The 24,930-nt window shown below is 38.7% G+C and overlaps 1 protein-coding gene across 1 annotated transcript in view; it reads right to left on the bottom strand.

Moving 5' to 3' along the window:
• PAWR (pro-apoptotic WT1 regulator) overlaps positions 1 to 17,205 on the bottom strand; it is a 131,778-nt gene extending 114,573 nt beyond the window's left edge. The window contains exon 1 of the mRNA XM_012530787.4: positions 16,617 to 17,205. Within this exon, the coding sequence (XP_012386241.1) occupies positions 16,617 to 17,117 (501 nt within the window). The 5' untranslated portion in view covers positions 17,118 to 17,205. The remainder of the gene's footprint in view (positions 1 to 16,616) is intronic.
• Positions 17,206 to 24,930: the final 7,725 nt, after the last annotated feature.

The raw sequence follows: 24,930 nt of genomic DNA on the forward strand, positions 1-24,930 counted from the left end.
GGGAGTGGAGGTAGGTCAAGCAATTAGGTACCTCACTCCAACATGGGAGGTCCCGGGTTCAGTTTCCAGAAAAGAAGACAAGCAGACACCAAGTGCAAATAAGGGGTGCAGAGAAATAAATAAATACATAAACCTTTTTTTTTTTTAAATCACTAAGTAAGCACAAAGAATAATTTGAAAACTTGAACGAAAAAGTAACAGAGCTCATGGGAAGGAAAGACACAATAGGTGAGATAAAACTATTAGAGGAGAGCAGTGAACTCAGTGGTTCAGTGCCTATTTCCCATACAGGAGATCCCAGGCTCAATCTCCAATACCTCCTTTTAAAAAAAAATCAGAGGCATAGAACAGCAGGCTCAAAATGACAGAAGAATAAGTGATACAGAAGAGAGAACAGCTGAAATTGGAGAGAGAAAAGAATGGAAAAAAACTGAGCAGAAGCATGGGGAATTAAATGATAACACCAAACTCAACATACTTGTCATGAGAGTTCCAGAAGGAGAACAGAAAGGAAAAGGGCTTTGAGGAAATAATGGCTGAAAATTTCTCAACTCTCATAAAAGAAATGAGGTTACCTGAGCAAGTGCAGCATTACCAAATAAGAATAAATGTGAATAGATCTACTCCAAGACACATACTACTCAGAATGTCAAACATCAAAGGTAAAAAGAAACTTCCGAGAGCAGCAAGAAAGAAGCAAACCATCACATACAAAGGATACCCAATCAGGCTTAGTGCAGATTTCTCATCAGAAGCGATGGAGGCAAAAATACAGCAGTGTGATACAATTAGGATATTGAAAGTGAAAAACTGCCAGCCAAGAATTCTTTATCCAGCAAAATTATCATTCAAATATGAAGATGAAGTTAAAATATTCACAAGCAAACAGAAACTAAGTGAGTTAATAAAAAAGAACCTACTTTTGCAGGAAATAGTAAAAGGAGCTTTACAGCCTGAAAGAAAAAGACAAGAGAGAGAAGCTTGGAGGAGAGTATAAAATACAAAAACAGCAGAAAGGATAACAAAAAGAGTAAAAAGACAGATGAAAATAAGATATGACATATGAAAACCAAAGAAGAAAATGTTGAAGTAAATAATGCAATTACAGTAATATAACTGAATGTGAATGGGTTAAACTCCCCAATCAAAAGATACAGAATGGGGAGCAGATGTGGCTCAAGCAATTGAGCACCCACCTCCCACATGGGGTCCCAGGTTTAGTTTCTGGTACCTCCTAAAGAAAAAACAGACAGACAACAGGTAAAAAAACAATGAGCAAACAATAAGCAAAAATAACAAGCAAAACAAACAAGGGAGCCTTCCCTTAGGAGGCAGGGGGATGATACAGAATGACAAATAGATAAAAAATATGAGCCACCCATATACTGCCTACAAGAGACTCACCTTAGACCCTGGGATACAAACCATCTGAAAGTGAAAGGTTGGGAAAAGATACTCCACACAAACAGGAACCAAAAAAGAGGTGAAGTAGCTATACTGATATCGGACAAAACAGAATTTAAATGTAAAAAAGGTATTAAAGGGAAGTGGATGTGGCTTAAGTGATTAGGCTCCTGCCCACCACAGGGGAGGTCCCGGGTTCAATTCCTGGTGCCTCCTGGAGAGGACGAGCAAGACAGTGAGCTGGCGCAGCAAGCTGACACAGATGATGCAACAAGAAGACACAAAGAGGAAACACAATGAGAGAGACAACAGGGCAGGGAGCAGAAATGGTTCAAGCAACTGAGTGCCACTCTCCCAGGTTCAGTTCCCAGTGCCTCCTACAGAAAAGACAAGAAGACAGAGAAAGCACACAGCAAATGTTCACAAAGAGAAGACAGCAAGCACAAACAATGAGGGGGAGGACCAAATAATACAATAAATCTAAAAAAAAAAAAGACCATTATATCTTAATAAAAAGAACAATCTAGAACAATCTAGCAGCAAGAAATAGCAGTCATAAATATCCATGTACATAAACAGGGTGCCCCCAAAATACATTAGGCAAACTGTGGCAAAATTGAAGGGAGAAACAGACATCTCTACAATAATTGGAGACTTCAACATACCACTCATATCATTACATAAAACAACTAGACAGAAGAACTTGAGCAATATGATAAATGAGCGAGACCTAACAGACATATACAAAAATGTTGCACCCAAACTGAGCAGGCAATACATTCTTCTTAAGCGTTCATGGATCTTTCTCCAGGATAGACCACATGTAAGGTCACAAGGCAAGTCTCAATAATTATAAAAAGAATGAAATTATACAAAATACTTTCTCAGATCATAACGGAATGAAACTGGAAATCGATAATAGACAGGAAAGAGAGGTATTTCGCATATGTGCAGGCTGAACAACACACTCCTAACTCATCAGTGAGTCAAAGAAGAACTAGTAAGTGAAATTAGTGAACATACTGAGACAAATGAAAACAAGAACACAATCACCAAACTTATGGGATACAGCGAAGATAGTGCTAAAAGGGAAATTTTTAGCTCTAAACATCCTATAATAAAAAAGAAAAGCTAAAATCAAAAAAAAACTGGAGAAACTAGAAAAACAGAACACGAAACCACTCCCAAAGCAAGCAGAAATAAAGAAAGAATTAAAATTAGAGCAGAAATAAATGAAATCTATAACAAAAAAAAAAACTAAAGAAAAATCAACAAAACCAAAAGCTGGTTCTTTGATAAGATCAATAAAATTGACAAACCTTAGACAAACAACAACAACAAAAAAATAGAAGATGCAAATAAGTAAAATCAGAAATGAAAAGAGCAAAGTTATGACTGACCCCATAGAAACAAAAAGGATCATAAGAGGTAATTATGAGAAACTACATGCCAACAAAACTAGACAACCTAGATAAAATGGAAAAATTCCTGGAAATACATAAACAACCTACACTGATACTACAAAAAACCCAAGAACTTAACAAACCAATCACATTTAAAGAGACTGAATCAGTCATCAAAAATCTCCCAACAAAGAAAAGTCCAGGACCAGATGGCTTCACAGGTGAATTCTACCAAGCATTTCAAGAAGAATTAATGCCAATCTTGTTTAAACTCTTCCAAAAATTGAAGAGGGAAAATCACCCAACACATTCTATGAAGTCAACATCACCCTAATACTAAAACAAGATGAAGACACTACAAGAAAACTGCAGACCAATCTCCCTAATGAACATAAATGCAAATAAACAAAATACTTACAAATAGAATCCAACAGCCTATGAAAAACTTATACACCACAACCAAGTGGGATTTATTCCTGGTATACAAGGATATTCAACATAAGAAAATCAATCAATATAATACACCACATTAACAAATTAAAGGAAGAAAACCTACATGATCATCGATTGATGCAGAGAAGGCAATAGACAAAAATCCAGCATCTTTTCTTGACAAAAACAGTTCGAAATACAGGAATAGATAGGAAATTGAAGGAAAATTCCTCAATATGATAAAGGGCATGTATGAAAAATCAACAGTCAACATCATACTCAATGGGGAAAGGTTAAAAGTTCTCTAAGATGGGGAACAAGACAAGGATGCCCACTGTCAACACAAGAAAAATAAATAAAAGGCATCCAAATAGGAAAAAAGGAACTAAAACTCTCACTATTTGCAGATGACATGATCCTACAGTAGAAAATTCTCAAATGTCTACAACAAAGCTACTTGAGCTAATAAATCAGTTCAGCCAAGTGGCATGATACAAGATCAACTTCCAAAAACCAGCAATGTTTCTGTACACTAGTACTGAACAAATCTTTCTGTACACTAATATTGAACAATCTGAGGAGTAAATCAGGAAAAATTCCATTTACAATAGCAATGAAAAGACTCAAATACCTAGGAAATGATTTAACCAAAGAATACAGGACCTATATGCAGAAAACTACAAAATGATCCTAAAAGAAATCAATGAATCAAAGACATTCCATGTTCAGGGATTAGAAAACTAAATATCATGAAGATGTCAATCCTACTCAAATGCAAGGCAATATCAATCAATCCCAACAGTTTACTTTACAAAAATAGACATGGCAATTACCAAATTAATTTGGAAGGGAAAGTACACCTGAATAGCCAAAAGCATTGTAAAAAGGAAGAGCTATTATGCAGCTGCAAGAAGAAATGAAGTGGTAAAGCATATGACAACATGGATGAACCTGGAGGACATTATGTTGAGTAAAGCAAGCCAGACACAAAAGGACAAACAGTGTGTATGTATGTGCTACCATGAACTAAATATACTATGTAATCCCACGGAGTTAATAACTTGAATACTGGTCACCAGAAAATAGAATGAAGCTGGAGAACAGAAGGCTGATGGTTAACTTACACAGAATTGGTTAAAAAAAATAAAAAGTGTTAATCTTTGGAAATGAAAAGGTGAAAGCACAACACAAGATTTCTAAGTAGCAGTACTATTATGTGGGTGTGACAGTGGTTGAAAGGGAAAGTCTAAGGTCATGTGTATTACTAGAAGGAAAACTAAAAAATGTAACATGGAACTGTATAGCACAGTAAAGCTGCAGGTGAAATATGAATGAGTAAAATTGTTTATATGACTTTTTCTTTGAAACTGAACAAATGTATGTTAATACTACAAGATGTTATTATCACACAAAAAATTATGCTAAGAAATCAAACACAAAGTACTACATATTATATGATTCCATTTATATAAAATATAAATATAAATCAATTTATAAAGATGAAATTAGATTAGTGGTTATGTAGGATTGAGAAACAACAGATTCAGAGGTGACTGCAAAGAGGTGTGGAGTTTTTGTTTTTGTAGTAATAAAATTGTTCTAAAATTTTTTGTGGTGATGAATGCACAACACTGTGATTATACTAAAAGCCACTGATTATACACTTTGGATAGACCATACAGTATATGAATATATCTCAATAAAACTTCTTAAAAAATAAATAAATAAACATGCAATAGCCTGAAATAACAGCTATGTACAGCAGAGGAAGCATAGGAGACTAACAGGTAAAGAATTTTCTTGTTTGTAAGTTTTTATCATCATTATTGAAATAATGAAAATATCCTAATAATGACTGAAGTGATGAATGCACTGTATGATTATACCAGATATCATTGATTATGCTTGCTCTTTGGATGAATTTTATGCTCTATTAATATGTTTCAATAAAACTGATTTAAGAAAATAAAACTTTTGGAAATTGAGGTAATCGAGAAATCAAGTTACTTGATCAATTTCCAAGTTTATGATACTACTATAACTTTTACCTGAGAAAAAAGAGTTTTAAAACAAAATACATAATCAAAAACCTGAAAGCAAGTTTAAGATAAAGATGTCAGCTTGTTCAGGCTAGTGCTAAAAGGTGAGATTGATCCTACTCCGAAGTCAGAAGGAGAGGGGAAAAAAAATCAAAAGTGGAGGCAAGAGCTAAGCAACTAATCCCTCACAAACATTTTCAATAAGGCTTATCTACTTTATGCTTCACTGCAGTGATGCTTAATTTTATGTGTCAATTTGGATAGGCTATGGTGTCACTTATTTGGTCAAACACTAGCCTAGATGTTGCTGTGAAGGTATTCTGTAAATGCAAATAGCATCTATAATCAGTTGACTTTAGGTAATGAAGATTACACTCAACAATGTGGGTGGGCCTTACTCAATCATGTGAAGGCAGCAAAACTAAGGTTACCCAGAGAAGAAATTCTGCCCTCAAGACTACATCAACTCTTGCCTGAATTTCCAACCTACCAGCCTTCTCTACAGATTTCGATTAGCCAGTCCCCACAATGGGGTAAGCCAATTCTTTTTATGTGTGTGTGTGTGTATGTGTGTGTGTGTATGCTATTGTTTCTGTTTCTTAGAAGAACTCAGACTGATTCTCACTTTCCTCATATGTAAAAAAGAGGTAATAGCACTGACCTCCCTAGAGCTGCTATAAAAACATAACGAATTACTAAACATAAAGGAATTCTTAAAATAGTGCCAGACCCAGTAAACATGAAAATGTTATCTATTACTAACGTGGACTGCTTATTCTGAAATGCAAGTACCTTCTTTACCCATAATCAAAATAATAAAATATTCTAAAAAGCCAACTTGAAGTTTAAGTGATTTCTAGTTTAATCATTGCCTTTGAAATCACATGACTCAGATAATAAGCCCCCTATGCAGAAAGGAGTCAAGCTAGATACCCATCTGTGCAGAACACTGGATAAAGTATTAGGTAGAAGGCTGGCCTAGATAACCCTGAAAGGTATTTCCAGCTCTTAAGATTTCTTAACTAAATTACTCAACCAAATTTTTCGAAGTATAAGGGACACTATATTTTGATGTACTCTGAGGACACTAACCAATCAGTTAAATAAGAGGACCAATAAACCATATTCTATTACAGCACTCTAATTGGTTTCACATGTAATTCCCACCCCACAATGAGATTGTGACAACAACTTCCTAACTAGTCTCCTTGCCTCTGTTCTCTCCTTCCTCCAATCTATTCTTCACATTTCTCCCCAATAGGCGATATTGTTAAAATCCTTCTCTCATCATGTCGAACACCCTACTAAAGTTCTCCTATAGCCTGACATATAAAGTCAAAAATCTGCAGCCTAGTTTGTAAGATCCTTCACAATTCTGCTCCCCAACTTCACCTACTATTATTATCTCCTAATATAAACCCTCTATTCCAATCAGGTTGCTAATTCTCACCCGTGTATCTACTGCCCACTCTGCTCTCTCAGTCTGAAATATGATACTCTTCTTTATCTGTCCATCTCTTATCAGTCTCTCAAGATCCTGCTCGAATCTCACTTTATCCTCGAAACTTTCTGAACCATTCAGTGCTCCAGGGATTTCTCACATCTCTGCATTAACAGTCTGCAAAACACTTAACATTCAATTAAACAGTTTTTTAATGTTACAAAATTGTCTCATATAATCGTATTTCTCCAAATGATATTATAAACTGCCCAAGGACAAAATTCATTCATTAAGAGTTCCTCCAAATCCCAGCAGTGCTGTTAACAAAAGAGGTATAGCAACTCAAATGCCCAAAAGGTCTAGTACAGTATCTAACATATATAAGTAGGTAGGAAATATACGGTAGCTATATTGGAACACCCAAGTGATAGAATATTCTTCAGCCATTAAGAAAAACAACATAACTGTATATTTACTGACATGGAAAGAGGTTCCTAAGATATTGATTTAAAATAAGGGCACAATAGTATTTGTAGAATGATTAAATTTTTAGATATAAAAATATATTTATTGTGTGTGTATATACATATATATATAATGCCTAAACAATCCACAAGAATTGTACACCAAAGCTATAAAGTCATAGTTATCAGTGGATAGTATCTCCTTATGAAACAAAAAACATGACATGGTAATTAACATCTGTTTTCAAAAAAGTTAATAACATTCATGATAAAATGCCAAACTTACAGGTAGGATATAAAAATGTACGTACACTATAATCTCAATGCATAAACACGAAAAGGAAGAAAATGCATCAAACTGATAATATAGTTGATCTTGGCAAATTCTACTTTTGTGAATTTTAAAAGCTTTTTATAATAAGAAAGCGTTACTTCCTATAGTCAAAAATAAATAAATACTATGCCAAAAATGTGGTTTGAAGAAGCATTTCACTTTCTATAAGACACAAAAGGGAGGGAGGGAAGGAAGAAAAGAAGGACAAAGAGAAGAAGAAACCTTCTATAGAGGTTGAACAAAGTTAATACATGGGAAAAGACTCAAAAGCAGTGTCCATACTTTAACACCTATATTCCAAGATGAAATGGAAGAATCTGAAAATGTTGATTCCAAACATCAGCTTTTAAATCAAGTGCAGGGCAAAGTTCAAACCTAGGAGCAATACTAAACTCTAAATTTTTCCATGATTACTCAGAACTGACTCTGGCAATTTAATATCACGAGACCCCCACTCTCACTCCATCCTGCCAAAAAAAAAAGGAAGAAGAAAAAGTCACTCCCAAATCTTGTTTCAAAACAGACTTATTTTTGTAATAAAAAAAGATTTTTCTTACTTGGTACAGCTTAGAATGTCTGGCCTCTTGTGTTTTTTCAACCCATGTGTGGCAATCTGGATTTATTCTACTACATGAATATTATTTTTACAGGATTTTATATCATTTACAATTCTTGAAATAGCTGTTTCTAAACAAGAAAATCCTCTTAATGACTTCAAATTCAGCAGGCAAAACTCTTTCTCTTCCAGAAACTGTCAGAATTACTGCATAAATAAGTATGCGCAGAGGAAGGAAGTGCCCAGCCAACAATACTAACAAAGATTAACACACTGACATAGCATTCCTATCCATTACTATTGAATCATATCACTCCTCTTTAGCTGTTCTCCCCACCATGAAATCTCAACATATTAAAGTTTCCTCTGTTAGAAAGTATATTCCTTCTTTTCAACAATGATAACCAATGTGTGGTAATTGGCGCCAAAGAGATCTGGAGTCAAATCCAAGTTCTGTCACTTAGCTGTACAGCCTTTGGGCAAGTACAACCTCTTTAAGCAAGTTCAATTTCCTCATCTATAAAACGAGGACTATAAAATCCTACCTTGTGAGTTAATGTGAAGATTAGAAGTAATAATGACAAGTGGCCGCAGCACAGTGTGGGGCATATACTAGGTATGCAACATATGCTATTATTTCCTAGCTCTGTGCCTTTGTACATGCCCTTTGTCTAGGACTACCTCACCACTTGGCAAATCCTTCTTACCAGTCTAGATCCAAAACATAATACCACTTCATGTTATATAAAGCCTTCCTAGCGGCAGATGTGGCTCAGCCATTGAGCACCTGCCTCCCTCATGGGAAGTTCCTGATTCAATCCCCAGTTCCTGGTGTCTCCAATAAAAATAATTTAAAAAACAAAAAAAAATTTTAATTAAAAAAAAAATAAAACCTTCCTTGACTCCCTTAAATAAGTAGTAGCTCCTTTTTCTGAACTAGTTCAGCACTTGGTTGTTTTCTCCATCATAGTTCTTTTTAACAACAAACTATAATTATTTGTCTTCTCATCTTTTACCCAGACAGAAGACTGGAAGCTCCTTAAGAATGGTGAGTATGTAATTCATCTTCGTATCAATTAACATTGTGCCTGGGGAACATAGCAGGCACACAAATGTTTCTGGAAAATAAAGCTAAAAATGTAGCATCCAAGGGAGAGGAATGACAAGGGCAAATGCTACAGAGAGGTCAAAAAGAATGAAAATAGGGCAGTGGTTGTGGCTCAAGTGACAGAGATTCCACCAACCACATGGGAGGACCTGGGTTCAATCCCTGGACCTCCTGGTGAAAAAGAAGAGAAACCGTGCCCACGCAGCAAGCCAGTGCCCAACGCAAGTGCCGCATGGTGAACGAGTGCCTGCGTGAGGAACCAGTATACCGCACAATTGGGTCATGCAGCAAGATGACGACGCATCAAAAGAGAGACAAGGGGAGAGTCAAGGTGAAGCACAGCAGAAACCAGGAACTGAGGTGGTGCAATTGACAGGGAACCTCTCTCCCTATCAAGGGTCTCTAGTATGGATTCCCAGTGAGTCCTAGAGAGAAAATAAGAAGAGAAGACAATATAGACAGCAAAAACAGCAGGGTGGGAAGAAGGAAAGGAAGGGAAATAAATAAATCTTAAAAAAAAAAAAAAGAATGAAAATAGAAAAGATGATGTCACATTTGGCAATCAGGAGGTCACAAGCAACATTGGAGAGATCAATTTCTATAAAGTAGTCAGAAGTGGGCAGTGAAATGGGAGTCAGTAGGCAAAGCCTATGCTTTTAAGAAGTTGAACAATTAAGGAAAGGAAAGTAACTTGAAGGGGAGGCAGAAGGACCACTTTTGCACGGCAGGATGGACCATGCGGTAGAGATGGAATATTTCAGAAAGTTAAAATAAGCAAGACGCCAGATGGGGAAAGAAAGTTAAACCCTCAAAAAAAAAAAAATGTACTGCGGGACTCTGCTAGGGTAAGAAGGTTGCAGCTGAAGCCCAGCAAAAATGTTGAAGTAAAGAGCAATCTGTGGGGAGTGAATGTAGCTTAATGGTTGAGTGGCTGCTTCCCATGTACAAGGTCCCAGAACCTCCCCAAAAATAAAGTAAAATACAGTCTAGCAATCCGGGAAGACCAAATTAATACTTCTTATAATGGATTAAATCAAGAGTTCATAACCTTTTTTGTTACACATCCCATAAGAAATGATCTATTGTAACCTATACAATAAATAATTTATCATTAGATCATTTTTTGTAACATTTTCAAACATTATTTCATTTAACTCATGATTCCTATAATATAATCATTATCAATTCCATTTGCCAGAGCAATAAACCAGTAAAGGGCATTTAAGTTAGTTCTTCCCAAACTTTAGTGTGTACAGTCATCATTCAAGGACACGTCATTTAAAATGCAGAATCTCAGATAACTCCCCCATAGACTGAGGTGAAGCCCAGAAACCTACCATTTAATAAAATACAAACAGGTGTTGCTAGCACAGGTGGCCTGCCTCTCCCCACTCCTCCACCCATAGCCACATCTTTTAGGGCACTGATTTAAGTAATATGATGAAAGGTTTAAACAGTCTAAAATTCTATTTTATATTCTAAATCACAATGTTTACAAAGGTGTAGATGAGAAATAAGTAAAAATCTTAAGTCAACTGAAAAAAAGTATTATGTTCAGTAAAATTAAGTATCTCTTACACAGGACAAACAAATGGCAGTAGTGCTCAAATCTGAAAAAATTTTAAATTGATGAGATCCTACCATAATTTCATTTTCTCTGTGAAAGGCAGGTAAAGCTGGGATTAAACGATATTGATGCAGTGTTCTAAAATTTGGGTACCATATTAAATTCTACTGAATTGTATAGTTTAAAAGGGTGAATTTCAGGGCATGTAAATTATCTCAATTAACAAAAAACAGGAAATTTCAAACTCTGAAAGTTTAAAGTTTTAACTTCTAAAACATTATCATTATTAGTAAGTAGCATAATTATTTTTCTAGACTATATTATAGGTGCTAAAAATCAATGCAGAAATTAAAGAACACAAAGAGACCACTGACTAGAAGAGGATTTTAAATAAGAATTTTGATCCAATGCCTATATGTGTATTTGGTCTCATTATGTTTTCCTTTAAAGTCCCTACTTCATCCACCGCTTTTATAAAAAGGGCTACTTTCAAATTCTACAGCAATATATTAACATCTTATATTTTACCACTAAAATAATATTTCTATTTCATAAATTATGTATATAGTATGTAATAAAGTACAGTATAATAATAAGGTTATTAAGCACCAGGCAATGAATGAAAACTGTGTCTACTCTGCTTCTTACTACATATATGACTTTGGGCAAGTAAGGGACTTAGCTTCTCCGCCCCATCTTCCCATAGGGTTAGGGTGATAATTAAATGAATCTAACAATGAATCTAACAATGTCTGGCACACAAAAAAAGCATACCATAAATGTCATCTATTCTAATCACATAATTATTATTTTTATGGAAAAAGGCATCCCAGCCTAGGTAAAACTCATTACAAATCCTTCTAATATTAAATTTTTAGTTTCCTTTATTAATGAGTTCAATTAGGAAAGTAGTGTTTAATAATTTATTAAACAGCTTCAGTGTTTACCCCATATCTATGCCATTTACAAGTCCTATTTTCTAACTGAGTCACTATTAGTTCCTTTCCTGACTCATCACATAGAAAGTAGGTTAAGAAGTCTGGAACATAATGAGCATACTAAAAGGCATTTCTTAATATCCCTAGATTTCTAAGATTTACTAAGTAGAACTTGCCCTATATCAGGTTCAATAAATACACTGAATAATTATGACATAAATTGAGTTCACTTAAAAATACTTTATATATAGTCCTTTATATTCCCTTTTACCATCCTGAGTTCAAACTATGGAGTAGGTGTAAACCCAGACTGAGAAAAACAACAGAACTATTTAACAGTTAAATAGAACTAAACATTCCCATATTCTAAACTCTAGCCAAAAACAGATTTTGCTGATAGCCTGGTATTGAAAATTTTGCTTACAAATCTCTGAGCTTACAAATTTAGTCTTAATTTCTATTCAATTTCAACATTCACTGTTTTCCTCACACAGATGTTTAATTTACAATAACCTCTAATAAAAAGTTATGGGGGGGAGGAGATATGGCTCAAGTCATTAGGCTCCCACCTACCACATGGGAGGTACCAGGTTCGGTTCCCAGTGCCTCCTAAGGAAGACAAGCAAGACAGTGAGCTGGCGTGAAGGGCAGGCACAGCAAGCTGACGCAACAAGATGATGCAAGATGACACAACAAGAGACCTGAGGTAAAACATAATGAGACACAAAAAAGCAGGGAGTGGAGGTGGCTCAAGCAATTAGGTGCCTCCCTCCCACACTGGAACTCCTGGATCCAGTTCCCAGTGCCTCCTAAAAAGAAGACCAGCACCCAATAAACAGACACAGCAAATGCAAACGAGGGTTTAGACAAGGGGTTGGGGAGAAATAAATAAATAAAATGTATCTTTAAAAAAAAGTTATGGGGGAAAAAAATCCAGAGATACGTGCTAAATAATACAAGTAGTTTAATTTAATTCTTAAAATTCTCCTTTCCCCAGAAGTATAGACATACCACGAAAGCACAAAAATGTTTAAAATCTTGCTATACCACTCCTTTCTATATCAGGAGTTCTTCATCTTTTTTGTTCCACAGACCCCTCTGCCAGTCAAGTGAAAACCATGGACCCCTTACTAAGTCCACACAACACTATTTATTATTTAATAAATATATCACACCCACACCAACACATTCCCACAAGACTTTTTCCTTTTTTTTATTTCAATTCAAGCTCACTGACCCTTGTTAAAAACCCCTGTTCTACAAGATCGTGAGCCAATTAAGCTCTCTAAACCTCAGTTTTCTCCTCTGGAAATGGGGATAAAAAGAGAAACTATATCTACCACATGAGACTGCTATGAGGATTAATTAAAATAGCACATAAAGCACTTTAGCCAACTATTATGAAAATAAGTTTTCAATATATGCTGTTACCATTTAAATAAAAATTCAGTGCCATCTGTCTTATGCCTTTTGAAAGACTGCCTTCTACCGTAACCATTTGTTAACCAATTCATGCAAACCTATCCAATGGCAATAACTTCACAAGCACTTTGAAGTGTCTGATTCTCTAGGAAGCATTCCTCAACTATCCACCTCTTTCTGCTCAGGCACAAGGCTACCAATGTACTTATCACATTTCTTTACATTAGCTGAAAGCCTCTTGTCGACAAGGACTATGTTGTATTCATTTCTGTATTCCCAAACTGTAGCGCAACAGTTCTTTGCCCTAACTCATTAGAATCACATGGGAAGCTTAGAAAAATATTAATGCCTGGGATCCATCCCAAACCCATTAAATCATAATGAAGGGGAGGGCAAGGCATCAGTATTGGGGAAGAGAGAAAAAGATCCTCACATGATATTAATGTGTTGCAGAGTTTAAAACCACTGCACCCTCAGTTAAAATACTACACAAATGGGTGTATGTAAACACATATATGTACATGTCAATGTAAGTATAAATATATAGATGTGTGTGTATATATATATATACACACACACACACACAGCTCAAGACTCATCCTTAGTAGCTTCTCCCAGCCCTATCATTTCTTCCCTTTGATACATGTTACCTCAATATTTTAGTGTTTTCATGTAATTATGCCTTTTCATTCTTCCTAGAGTATAATCTTGCCCCGAATATATACACTGCCTTATACTTCTTGTTTTCTCTACAGCATTCAGAATATTTTCTTGAAAAGAGACATGTAAAAACACCTGACTGATGTGATAAGACAAACACAAAAACTATTGGGAGGGAGTATGCCACATACAAATCATCCAATTTGGGCTAATTATTTCAAAAAATTAGAAAAGGTAAAAAATGAGAAAAAAAAATTTTTTAATCTCTTAATTGGTCTGGTAAACGAGAACTAAAGTATACCGCCTTAAAGTGCATCTGAATATTTGCATTTTATTACAGTCATTACAGGCAGTATCCCACCTGCACCTGCCAGTATCAGTTTTTGACCTGCTTACTTGCTAAAACTATCTTCTAGTTCATTCTGGTATCTTTAACTACTCTCAGGTACCTTTATAACAATCTTACAATACTCTGTGATTAGTACAATGAGTTAATGAAAGTCATGAATGTATCACACAGATATTTAATAAATATTCTTAAAAGAATTCAATGTTTATCAACCACTAAAATAGGCTTTTTACATACAAACTACATGATTATCTAGTAACATAAACGTGGCTAGAAATACTGTCTGAAAATAAGTCAATATTAGATACAATACAAAAGTCAACTTTTGAATACTGACAGATAGTTGATTTTCAGCTTTTACATTATTTTCATACCTGAAAAGTTTGTAAAAGGTAATATGACTTCAATCAAGAGGATACAGTTGCGTTAAACAAGAAACTCCACAGCAACTGGCATTTTCACTGTTAAAACTAAGAGAAAAGGCACACAATTCTAAGAGAGCAACAATTTAAATACATCTAAACTGTCTAAGAAACTGATTCATCTTTAAAACTTTCAGTCAAATGTTTTTTTACTATTTAAATAATCTGAAAGACAGGTTGTTTTTAAAAACTGAAAATGGGGGAGGAGGCACTCAAGAAGTATGCCTGCTAACTAGATACTGTGTTAAAACATCACCATGTTATGTTTGTTGTTGGGTCACAGGCACCATATAGATTCACAGTTACTACTAAAAGGAAGCAGCCCTTAATTCCCTAGTCAATAAAAAGGATCAAATTCCACAGACAAAAATGGTATCTTGGTTGTTTGTTTTTAAGGAAGATTAAATTTAGGAGTTGCCAACACCCAAACGAAAAACATTCCAGAGTATTAGACTCAATTGTAGTGGGGAGTCATCTACATTCTCAGCACTATGTTCCCTTATTCAAAGCAGAAGGATTAACAAAGGATGTTTTTCAGGGTCTCAGAAGATACACCCTATTTATTTCTCCCAGTAAACATTACCCTCGTTAAAAAAAAAAATTTTTTTTAAAGCACTCAAGGAAATTTTAGCACAAGAAGCCAAACAAAAAGTAAAGTTTAATATTTGCCAAGATATTTTCCAAAATAAGACTCTTGTTAGATGTACAGTGAGGAAAAGATTTAAAATAACTATTTTTTTCTTAGATCATGAGCTACTTTTAAAAAATAAAGTTGAGGAATGCAGCTTTTCCAAAGCGTTGTCTTTATATTCTTCTTAACCTTCATATTTTTAACTTTAAAAGTACTGTAGAAATTTGATTACCACTTTTATGAATCCTTTTTAAAAGAAATATAATGAATAACAGATCTTTTGTGCAGGTAGCAAACCACAGAGGACAATTTTGCTAGCTGATAAAAACCTCTCTGAAACACTCAGAAAAATACACCCTACAAAGACAAACTCTGATTTTTCCAGGTAAATCATATTAAAACTTAAAAACTGGGGTATACATCCTAATTTATTGCAAATGCTCTTATTTAAGCCAGAATTAAAGTTAACAAATTTTTACTAAAAATTTAATTGATGTCAAAGTTGCATACATTATAAGTAAAAAAAAAAAAAAAAAGTGAAACTTAAAAGATGACTTTACTTTGGGTGAAAAGAGGTATCGAACTACTTCTCCAAACCAGTGGCCTACAATTCAAGTAACCAAAACTTGTTTGCGATTGTTTTTTTTTTTGTCGGGTGCAGTCCAGACACCAAGTAGAAAGGCTTCAGCAATCACTTCTTGAGAAGATGCTGCTGCTTGCAGAAATGTCGAGACTGCTCAAAAACACCAAAACAATCCTCCCAAAAAACCTAACACAAATGTTTTGCAGAATACACAGAGCAAAATACTTAAATAAGAGATGGCCTTAGCAAAAAGAATTGTGGGTTAATACTGCCTTCTTATTGTCCTATATATCACTCAGAAAAATCTGTGGTGTTGGGAAGGCCAAAAAAGTGCATATACTCTTTTGGATATACTCATTTTGGGTTCAATGCAAAATAAGGTAGTCCTGAATATTGCTAAGGCTACCTTTTCTTTACAGATGCCATTAAACACTGGGAGAGAGTAAGTAGAGTTAAGCAAACTGATAACTTGAAACGGACACATGGGGAACTAAAATAAGTATGTCCTCATCCCTCTGAATCAACTTTTCTACCTGATAAAGCAAAAACAGATAAGTCTAGGTAAGCAATTCCTGGAGCCACAAATTATTTTTCCGTCACGATAAATTAGGGTCCAGGGTGTGAGACTTTTAAGCCAGAATGTCCGAAAAGCACGTGTCCTACTTGGGGTTTCTGGAACTTCCCAGGAAACATGTGTTCCGGGGTAAAACTCCATCACCCCCTGCCTGCATAACTCGGTGAAAACATAGGAAGTACGAGCTAGAACGGGAAAACTCCGGGCCTCAGAGACCGGGAAATTCCCTGGAGGAGGACACATGGAGACGCAGCCCGCCCGAGTCCGGCCGCGGCCCGGGCCCGCTCACCTCCGCCGCGGGGATGTTGACCACGCCGGTGGAGCGCCGCTTCTCCCGCAGCTTTCTCTTTTCGATCTGCCCCTTGCCTTTCCTGGCACTGGGGCCCGAGCTCTTGCCTTTCTCCGAAGGGCCGTCCCGCTCCTCCTCGTCGCCCAGGAGGGGCGGTGTCCCCGAGCCGCCGCCGGCGGGGGTCTCGTCCTCCGGCCTCCGCGGGCAGGGGAGCGCGCGGGCTAGCGCCGCGGGGCCGACCGCGCAGTTCACGCCCCCCGGGCCCGGGGCGGCAGGTGCGGCCGCGCCGGCGGGGAGGTTGTTGTTGAGCTCGTTGGCCGCGGCCGGGGTACTCAGCGCCCCCGGCGGGGGCTTCCCGGCGGCGTCGCTGCCGCCGCCGCCCGCGGCCGCCGAGCTGGGGGCGTTCAGCTTGGCGCGCATCTTCTCGCGCTTCGCCTTCCACTCCTCCAGGAAGTCTGTGGTGCTGCCGCCGCCGCTGGTCCGGTAGCCACCGGTCGCCATATTCCCAGCGGGGCCAGGCGGGTTCTCACCTCAGGCCTCTCCCCCACTGCCCCGGCTCCCGCCGCCGCCGCCTCTTTCTTCCCCCAGCCGGGGAGGAGGCAAGGGAACTAACCCCGGGGGCCGCAACGCGGGGGCGACCGCGGCTGCCCCGGCGACCGGCGGGTCTGAAAGGAAACACAAAAGGGAGGCGGGGAAGGGAAAGTTTAGGTCCTCGCCCGGCCCTGGAGTCTGCCCTCAAAGACCCCCCTCTTCCCAGGGAGCGCCCGGTTCCCTCCCGCGACGGACTGCAGCCGACTCGCCACGCAGCAAACTTTCTGCGGAGCACCTACACCGCGGGGACAGGAGAGTCGCCCGCCTCGAGGGGAGGGGAGAGAGAGATGACCCCACCCCCGGGGACCCGGCCCGCCCACCCCATCCCCTCCAGGGCCCGCGCCTGCGGTGGTCGGGGGGCCGGAGCCAGACCCGCCACCTGTCGGCCCGTCCCGCCGCTGGTCCGCATCCCCGCCAACAACAACCCCCATCCCGGGCGAGGCGCGGAGCTGGAGGGAGCAGGGACCCACGCAGACACACCAGTAGAACGGCAGGGCAGGGCACGAGCGCCGACTCGAGTCGGGGCACCCCCTTACCACAGAGGAGTTTAAGGATGACGAGGTGCGGGGCTGGGGAATGAATGCCCAGGTGAGCCGAAGCGGCCGCGGAGTCCTCGGCCGGCGCGAATCGAGCCGCGGCAAACTCGCTGTCCCGTGCTCGCAGCACTCGGGGAGGATAAGGGAGGGGAGAGGGGGGCGGGAGAGGAGCCGAGCGGCGCCGAAGCGAGGGCGGAAAGAGCCGAGGCTTCGCTCAAGGGGCGCGGCGCGGGGGAAGGGGAACGGCGGGGGGTTGTCGTACCCGCCGAAGCCCCGCCCCGGGCGCTCAGGTGCGCTGCGCGCGTTCCGCCCACCATTGCCGCACGCCCGGCGCCCGCGGGCGGCTGCTGGCGGGTGGGACGGCACATTCCTGAGCTTCGCGCCCCTCGGCGCCTCGGATTCCCGGGCTGGAGCGGCCCTCCACGCCCTTAACCCCGCTTCTCTCTGCCTCTCCCGTCTCTCACGACTCTTCCTTTTAAGTGCAAGACCTTATTCTAGGGAAAGTTCGAAATACTGGTGGCTGAGGGGGAAAGTGCAATCAACTGGTGATGATTCACAGCCTGAATAGCCAGAATGGGGAAAGAGCCTCGCGTCCCTTTCAGTCATCCTCGTCCGCTGTCCCCTTTCTAGTACTAGGATATACTAGGAAGACAGGAAACAAACCCAGTACCCTTCTACGATGAGTCGGTGAGCTCTTGGCCCAAGGAGGAGATTTAAATTGTCAGCGAGTTAACAAGGGTTTACCAGGATTTAGTCTTGCAAGTGAAAATTAGAAACTCATTCCAACAGTGTATTGGCGATCCTAGTCCTATTTGGAAATTACTGCTTAACCTTATCTCTACACCTCCTCTTTACAGAAACTGAATTTAGCAGCAAAACTTCCTACGAAAGTACTAAACCTGTATTTGTGCTGATTTGAGATGAGCTGTGGAGGTGATTGTCTCATTTTTTTCATCCTTAATATGCAAATCTTCTGCTCAGATGCAAGTCCTAATATTTCTGAATCAGGGCTGGGTGGCTGCTACTGGCAAACAAGTGAAGAGACTGACCTCACTATATCCAAGCAAAGCTAGAGCACATCATTGTCAGGCTACAAATGCCAGGTCACCATTTTGTAGAAAGGTAGGAGAGCCCTGAGTTACACTCTTATCTATTACAAATATTCTTCCCTATTTAGTATACTTTTTTTGCCCAGGTGGCACATGGTGGGTGGGTAGTCAGTGTGTGCCTGCGACAGGAACTGTGACAAAAGAAAGTGATTCACATGCTATTTATTTCTCAAAGGGAAGGTTTAAGTTATGATTTTTGGTCTTTTTACTTTTGGAGTAAGCATATCTATAACCAGAAGAAAACTCTGGAAAAATCTTTGGAAAAATAATGGGAATTGGTTTAAAAGGCTGAGTGGCTGTGTTGTCTAGCTGGTTCCAACCTGGATACCATACCTGAAGTTTCTCAATTACAGATTCATTATTTTGTTTTCTGGGTTAGGGAGGGCAGGCAGAATGTGGTAGGAATGGTTGGGCCTTGTATTAATCAGCCAAAGGGGTACTGATGCAAAATACCAGAAATTGGTTGGTCGGTTTTTTTTTTTTTTAAGATTTATTTTCCCTCCTTCCCCTCCTCCCACTCTGCTGGGGTTTTTTTTAATGTCTGTGTTGTCTTCTCATTTTCTCTTCTCTAGGAGTCACTGGGATTTGATCCTGGAGACCTTTGATGGGGAGAGAGGTTCCCTGTCAATTGTGCCACCTCAGTTCCTTGTTTAGGCTGCGCTTCATCTTGATTCTCCTCTTGCCTCTCTTGATGCATCATCATCTTGCTGTGTGACTCACTTGTACGGGGAAGTGGCTTACCGTGTAGACACTTGTGCAGGCACTCATTCACCACCTGGACACTCACATGGGCACTGGCTTGCCACGCAGGCACGCTTTCTCTTCTTTATCACCAGGATAACCCAGGGATCAAACCCAGGTCCTCCCATATGGTAGGCAGAACCTCTATCACTTGAACCACATCTGCTTCCCTTGTTAGTTTTTATATAAGGTATTTATTTGGGGTAGAAGCTTACAGTTACCAGGCCGTAAAGCGTAAGTTACTTTCCTCACCAAAGTCTTTTGCTATGTGTTGGAGCAGGATGGCTGCTTATGTCTGCCAGGACTTGCTACTCTTTCCTCACAACCAAGCTCCTTTGTGTGTTTACTTCCCAGTGCTCCAGCTCAAGACTCCAACTTCAAAGCTCCAACATCAAAACTCCAACCTCCCTTCTCTGCAGTTGTGGTTTTTCTGTGAGTTCCCACCTCTGCCTACTGATGTTGCCCAAGCAAAGCCTTAATGATTATTTAATCAAGTAAAAGCAAAACCTCTGAATCCAATATACTCTAATACGCCCAAAAGGACAGACCAGTTTTCAAACATAATCCAATATTTCTTTTTAGGATTCATCAATAATATCAACCTGCTACAGGCCTTAAACATATTCGCATTAATATGCTTTGTAACACCATGTAGTATGTAGAACATGTATATTCAGCATAGATGCAAATGTGCTAAGTAGCTGAGAAATCTTAGGCAAGTTACTCCTCTGAAACTCAGCTTTCTTTACTATAAAATCAGCAATAACAGCATATATTTTTGAGCTATTGTAAGAATTAAGTAACACCACATTAAAGTATGCTTGGTGCAAGGAAGTTGCTCAATAGACATAGTCCCTTCTCCTATTAATAGGATGTCAAGGTTAGAGGCCTGGGTCTCTAAGAAGCTGTTGGGGAGAGGCAGCCAAAAAGATGTTAGTGAATAGTCAATATTAACTTGAGAAGAATTGACTTTGAATGAACGGGTATGGCATTTATGCAACATAAATGTACCACTGCGTCTCTCAGACCAGTTTTCCTAGCATTAATAGGTTCTAGTCAGGAATGTTGGCTACTAATGACTTGGGTGGCTTTGAGCAAGTTGCTTAACTTCTGTTCCTCTGTTTACTTATGTATAAAATGGGAATAATACTACTTAGTAAATTTTGAGTGTTGTGAAAGTGGCTGCGGTTCTTAGATAAAAGGTACTATTTGAGTACAAGAGAATTTATTAATCTATAAAGTACCCTAGGAACCATGGATGAAAGAGATTATTGAGGTACAAAGCACTATGTATTATTATTGTTTTCATTTATTATATCTTTTGTCTTTTACCTTACCATTCTCAATAGTCCCAGATATATACATAGTCTACTTCCAACATTGCATGAGGATAATTAACTGAGTCATTCCTAAATGCAATATATGTGCATATCCTTATTCTTTATGTGTAGCATTCTGATGAAATAAGCCTCAAAGACTCAGAGCTTGGTTTCTCAACCTTGGCACTGTTGACATTTTTAGCTGGATAATTCTTTGTCGTGTGTGTGTGTGGGGGGGAGGGTACTGTCCTGTGAATTGTAGGATGTTTAGAAACAATTGCCAAATTTCCCTAGGGGGGATGGGGGTGGGGAAATCATCCCAAGTTAAGGATTTCTGAGCTTGCCCAAAGCAACTAATTTTGGTGACCTACTTTATGTTAATAAAGGGAAATATGATGATGCTAACAAAACAAATAAAACAATTTTACTATGTCAGAGTGATACTTTTTCTAAATGTTGTCTTAATGTCTTCTAAGCAGTGAATTAACTATATGTGAAATAGCCTGTTTGTCTGTGTGGAAATAATTAATAGTATATTGGGAAATAACCCCTCTGCCTTCAATGCAAATATTTCTGAAGCATATGCAATCCATCTTCTTTTTCTTTTTAAATCAAAATAGCACACATATATAGTTTTAAAAGTCAAATACTTTAGATCTAAAAGGATTGTAACAAAAACAGCAACCCCTACTTACCCTCCCCACTATCCAAAGCCCTTCCCAGAACATTGAATTATTTTAGCTGTTTTTGCTAATACAGATCTTCAAATTATTTTTCATATGTTTATCTGCTATGCTTCTTGACTTTTTGATTTGTAGACTCCTTTTATTGACTTCATGCAATATAAGAGGATTTAACTCTCGTATACCAACTACCCATGAACATTTTTATTCCTAAACTTCCATTATATTTATGTCACAAATTTTATTAAATAAACATTGTGTTTATAGTATTATACCTATGCAAATATTGTTCAAAGCTAAGCCATATAGTGTACTATGATTGCACTTTTTATTTTTTTACTTTTTAAAAATTTATTTCCCTCTCCTCCTCCCTCTCCCTCCACCTTGCTGTTTTTGCTGTCTGTGTCCATTTGCTGTGTGATCTTCTGTATCTGTTTCTCTTTTTGTCTTCTCTTCTCATTTTTCTCCCCTAGGATTCACGGGGATTCCATCCTGGAGACCTCTGATGTGGAGAAAGGTTCCCTGTCAGCTGTGCCACCTCAGTTCCTAGTTTCTGCTGTGCTTCACCTTGACTCTCCCCTTCATCTCACTTTGGTGGTGTCATCATTTTGCTACGTGGCTCACTTGCACAGGCACTGGCTCACCATGCAGACATTCGGCTTGTCACGAGAACACTCAGCTCACCACGCAGGCACTGGCTCATCACGCAGGCACTGGCTTGCCACACAGGCTCTTCCTTGGGCACTTGGCTAACCACACGGGTACTCGGCTCACCACATGGGCACTTGGCTTGCTGCGCAGGCACTTCTGTGGGCACTTGGCTCATCATGCGGGTACTCAGCTTGCCACACAGGCACTTGGCTTGCCGCATGGGCACTTAGCTCACCATGCGGGCACTGGCTCACCATGCAGGCATGCTTTCTCTTCTTTTTCACCAGGAGGCCCCAGGGATTGAACCTGGGTCCTCCCATATGGTAGGTGGAAGCCCTATTGCTTGAGCCACATCCACTTCCCTGCACTTCTTAAAAATAACTTTTTCTTTGTACAACTTTATTTTACCTGGAATTAAAACTTACCACTTAGTTGTCGTCTGTGATTATTTCTACATACCAGTCACAAATTTATATCCACACTCTTCTCCTCTCAATGCAGTTAAACACATTAGGTAATCTATCAGTCTATTCTTTTTCTTGTAGCATCTCTTCTGGATCCTTCCATCTCCTATCTCCTACTCTAGTCTGGATGGTTAGTCTCAAGGCCAGGTGCTAGGTATCCTGGGATTATGCTTCCCTAATGTCTTGTAAATTCTTTTCCACTGTGGACCCCTTGTTCCTGAACCTTACATTTTCTTCTTTTTTTTTCCTACCCTCATTATAGTCGAGTGCATCCTCCAATATACTCTGGAGATAGGGTAACACATTCTTGGAGACCTTATGTGTTGAGAAATGTTTTTAATTTATCTTTGCACTTGATTGCTAGTTTGGTGGAGTATAGAACTCCAGGTTGGAAGTCATTTTCCTTCAGAATTACTCAATATATAGTTTTTCATTGGGTCTCTATATTCAGTTTTCCCTCTGTACCCAATTTCAGTGCATTTGTGATTCAGTATCTATGAGGTTCAAAAAGGATTACTTCTCATTGGTTTTGTTTCCTATCAGTGGTTAGAATTCATCTTTCTATGCTAAAATCTGATTTCAGTCTTCCAAAATTTTGTTTACTTATCTTCTCATTTCTATCTTATTGCCTTACTTTTCTCCTAGTGAAGTTTCTTAGAGATAAATATATGTGTGCAATCTGTTATATTTAACAGGAAGTCCCATCCATCCATTTTGCAGATTTCCAGATAATTTGAAATATATTCTGTGATAAGACTCACTTAGTAAAGACCTCCTCATCTTATTTCCCTACTCTTTGAACTACATCATAAACCCATGTGGATTAATATCCTAGGAAAGAGCTCTATGAAATGTGTTGTCATGTCTTCTGTAGAACATAAGAAATGATGTGGCTCATTACTAATTATAATGGTCCTATTATGAAACTCGTAGGAAAAAATTCTTTCTGATGCCAGTATTAAGAATAGCTGTAGGGGAGAAGATGTGGCTCAAGTGGTTGGGTGCCTGCTTCCCACATGGGAGATCCCAGGTTCAGTTCCCTCCTGGAAAAACAAACAGACAACAAGCAAAACAAATGGGAAAAGAAAAAAAAAAAAACAAAACCTCTCAGTGGACCTGATCTGGCTCAGCAGTTGAGCATTGGCTTCCCACATATGAGGTCCTGGGTTCAATCCCAGACCTGGGTACCTCAAAAAAAGAGAATAGAGTATTTCTCCTTTGCAGCTGTTGGTTTTTTTGGTTTTGGTTTTGGTTTTGGTTTTTTGTTTTTTAAATCATAGTGGAACTATGAATTATGTAACTAGGGAGTTTACCATTTTCCAATTGACTGCAGGTAATTTAGGGCCTATATATAAGATGATCTAGGTTTTGTGGCTCCTGAAACTTATACAATTTGGGGAACCTTCTTTAGAAAATATAATGGGTAAGAAAATAATATTTACAATGAGCAAGACATTAGCAAATATTATAAATGTTAACAAATTGACAAATACCTTAAACATTACCAAAAAAAAAACCCAGAAAAATAAGCTGTTATTCATTATTCTCTGACATACTTCTGTAATACTAGTTTACCTGCATTTTTAGTAGTGATAGTTGGATGCATAAAATATCTGACTTCACACACAGATGTATCCACTCTTTGCAGTATAAATATATAAGTGTGTTGACCACAAACACAGGAATTCTGATATTTTCTACTTCATACCAATCTCATCAAAAAAAGAAAATATATAGTTCATTTGTAATTGTATATCATATGTTATCAAGTATATTCCTGAAAGGAAAGAATCCCATTTTTAGTAGATGCCAATGAAAATGGAATTGTGTACTTATAATTTTACATGTCTGATAATTGGAACACTGAAAGAAGCAACCTCCTTATTGCCATCAACTAACTTCCCAGTCACTCCTACTTATTGAAAACCTTAGCTCCTGTCTTCCTCTCCACCTCTGTTTATGTCCAGTTCTTGATGACAGCATCCACGAAGATAATGGTTAGTCTCTTGGCTTGGTCATCTGTAAATGCACCTCCAATAGCTCAGTTTCAAACGTCCCATTTTCCAGCCACTACCTCCTACCCTTCAAGCACATTTACTCTGGTCCCCCTACTATAGCCATTTTTCAACCTATTGATTTTCCCAACTTTTCATTTTCTATCATTCCTTTTCATGTCTTAACTTCTTTACTCAGTTTGTACCTGCACAGCTAAATAAGATT

The sequence above is a fragment of the Dasypus novemcinctus genome, chromosome 12 (assembly GCF_030445035.2).
Source record: "Dasypus novemcinctus isolate mDasNov1 chromosome 12, mDasNov1.1.hap2, whole genome shotgun sequence".
NCBI classification, from domain to species: Eukaryota; Metazoa; Chordata; class Mammalia; order Cingulata; family Dasypodidae; genus Dasypus; species Dasypus novemcinctus.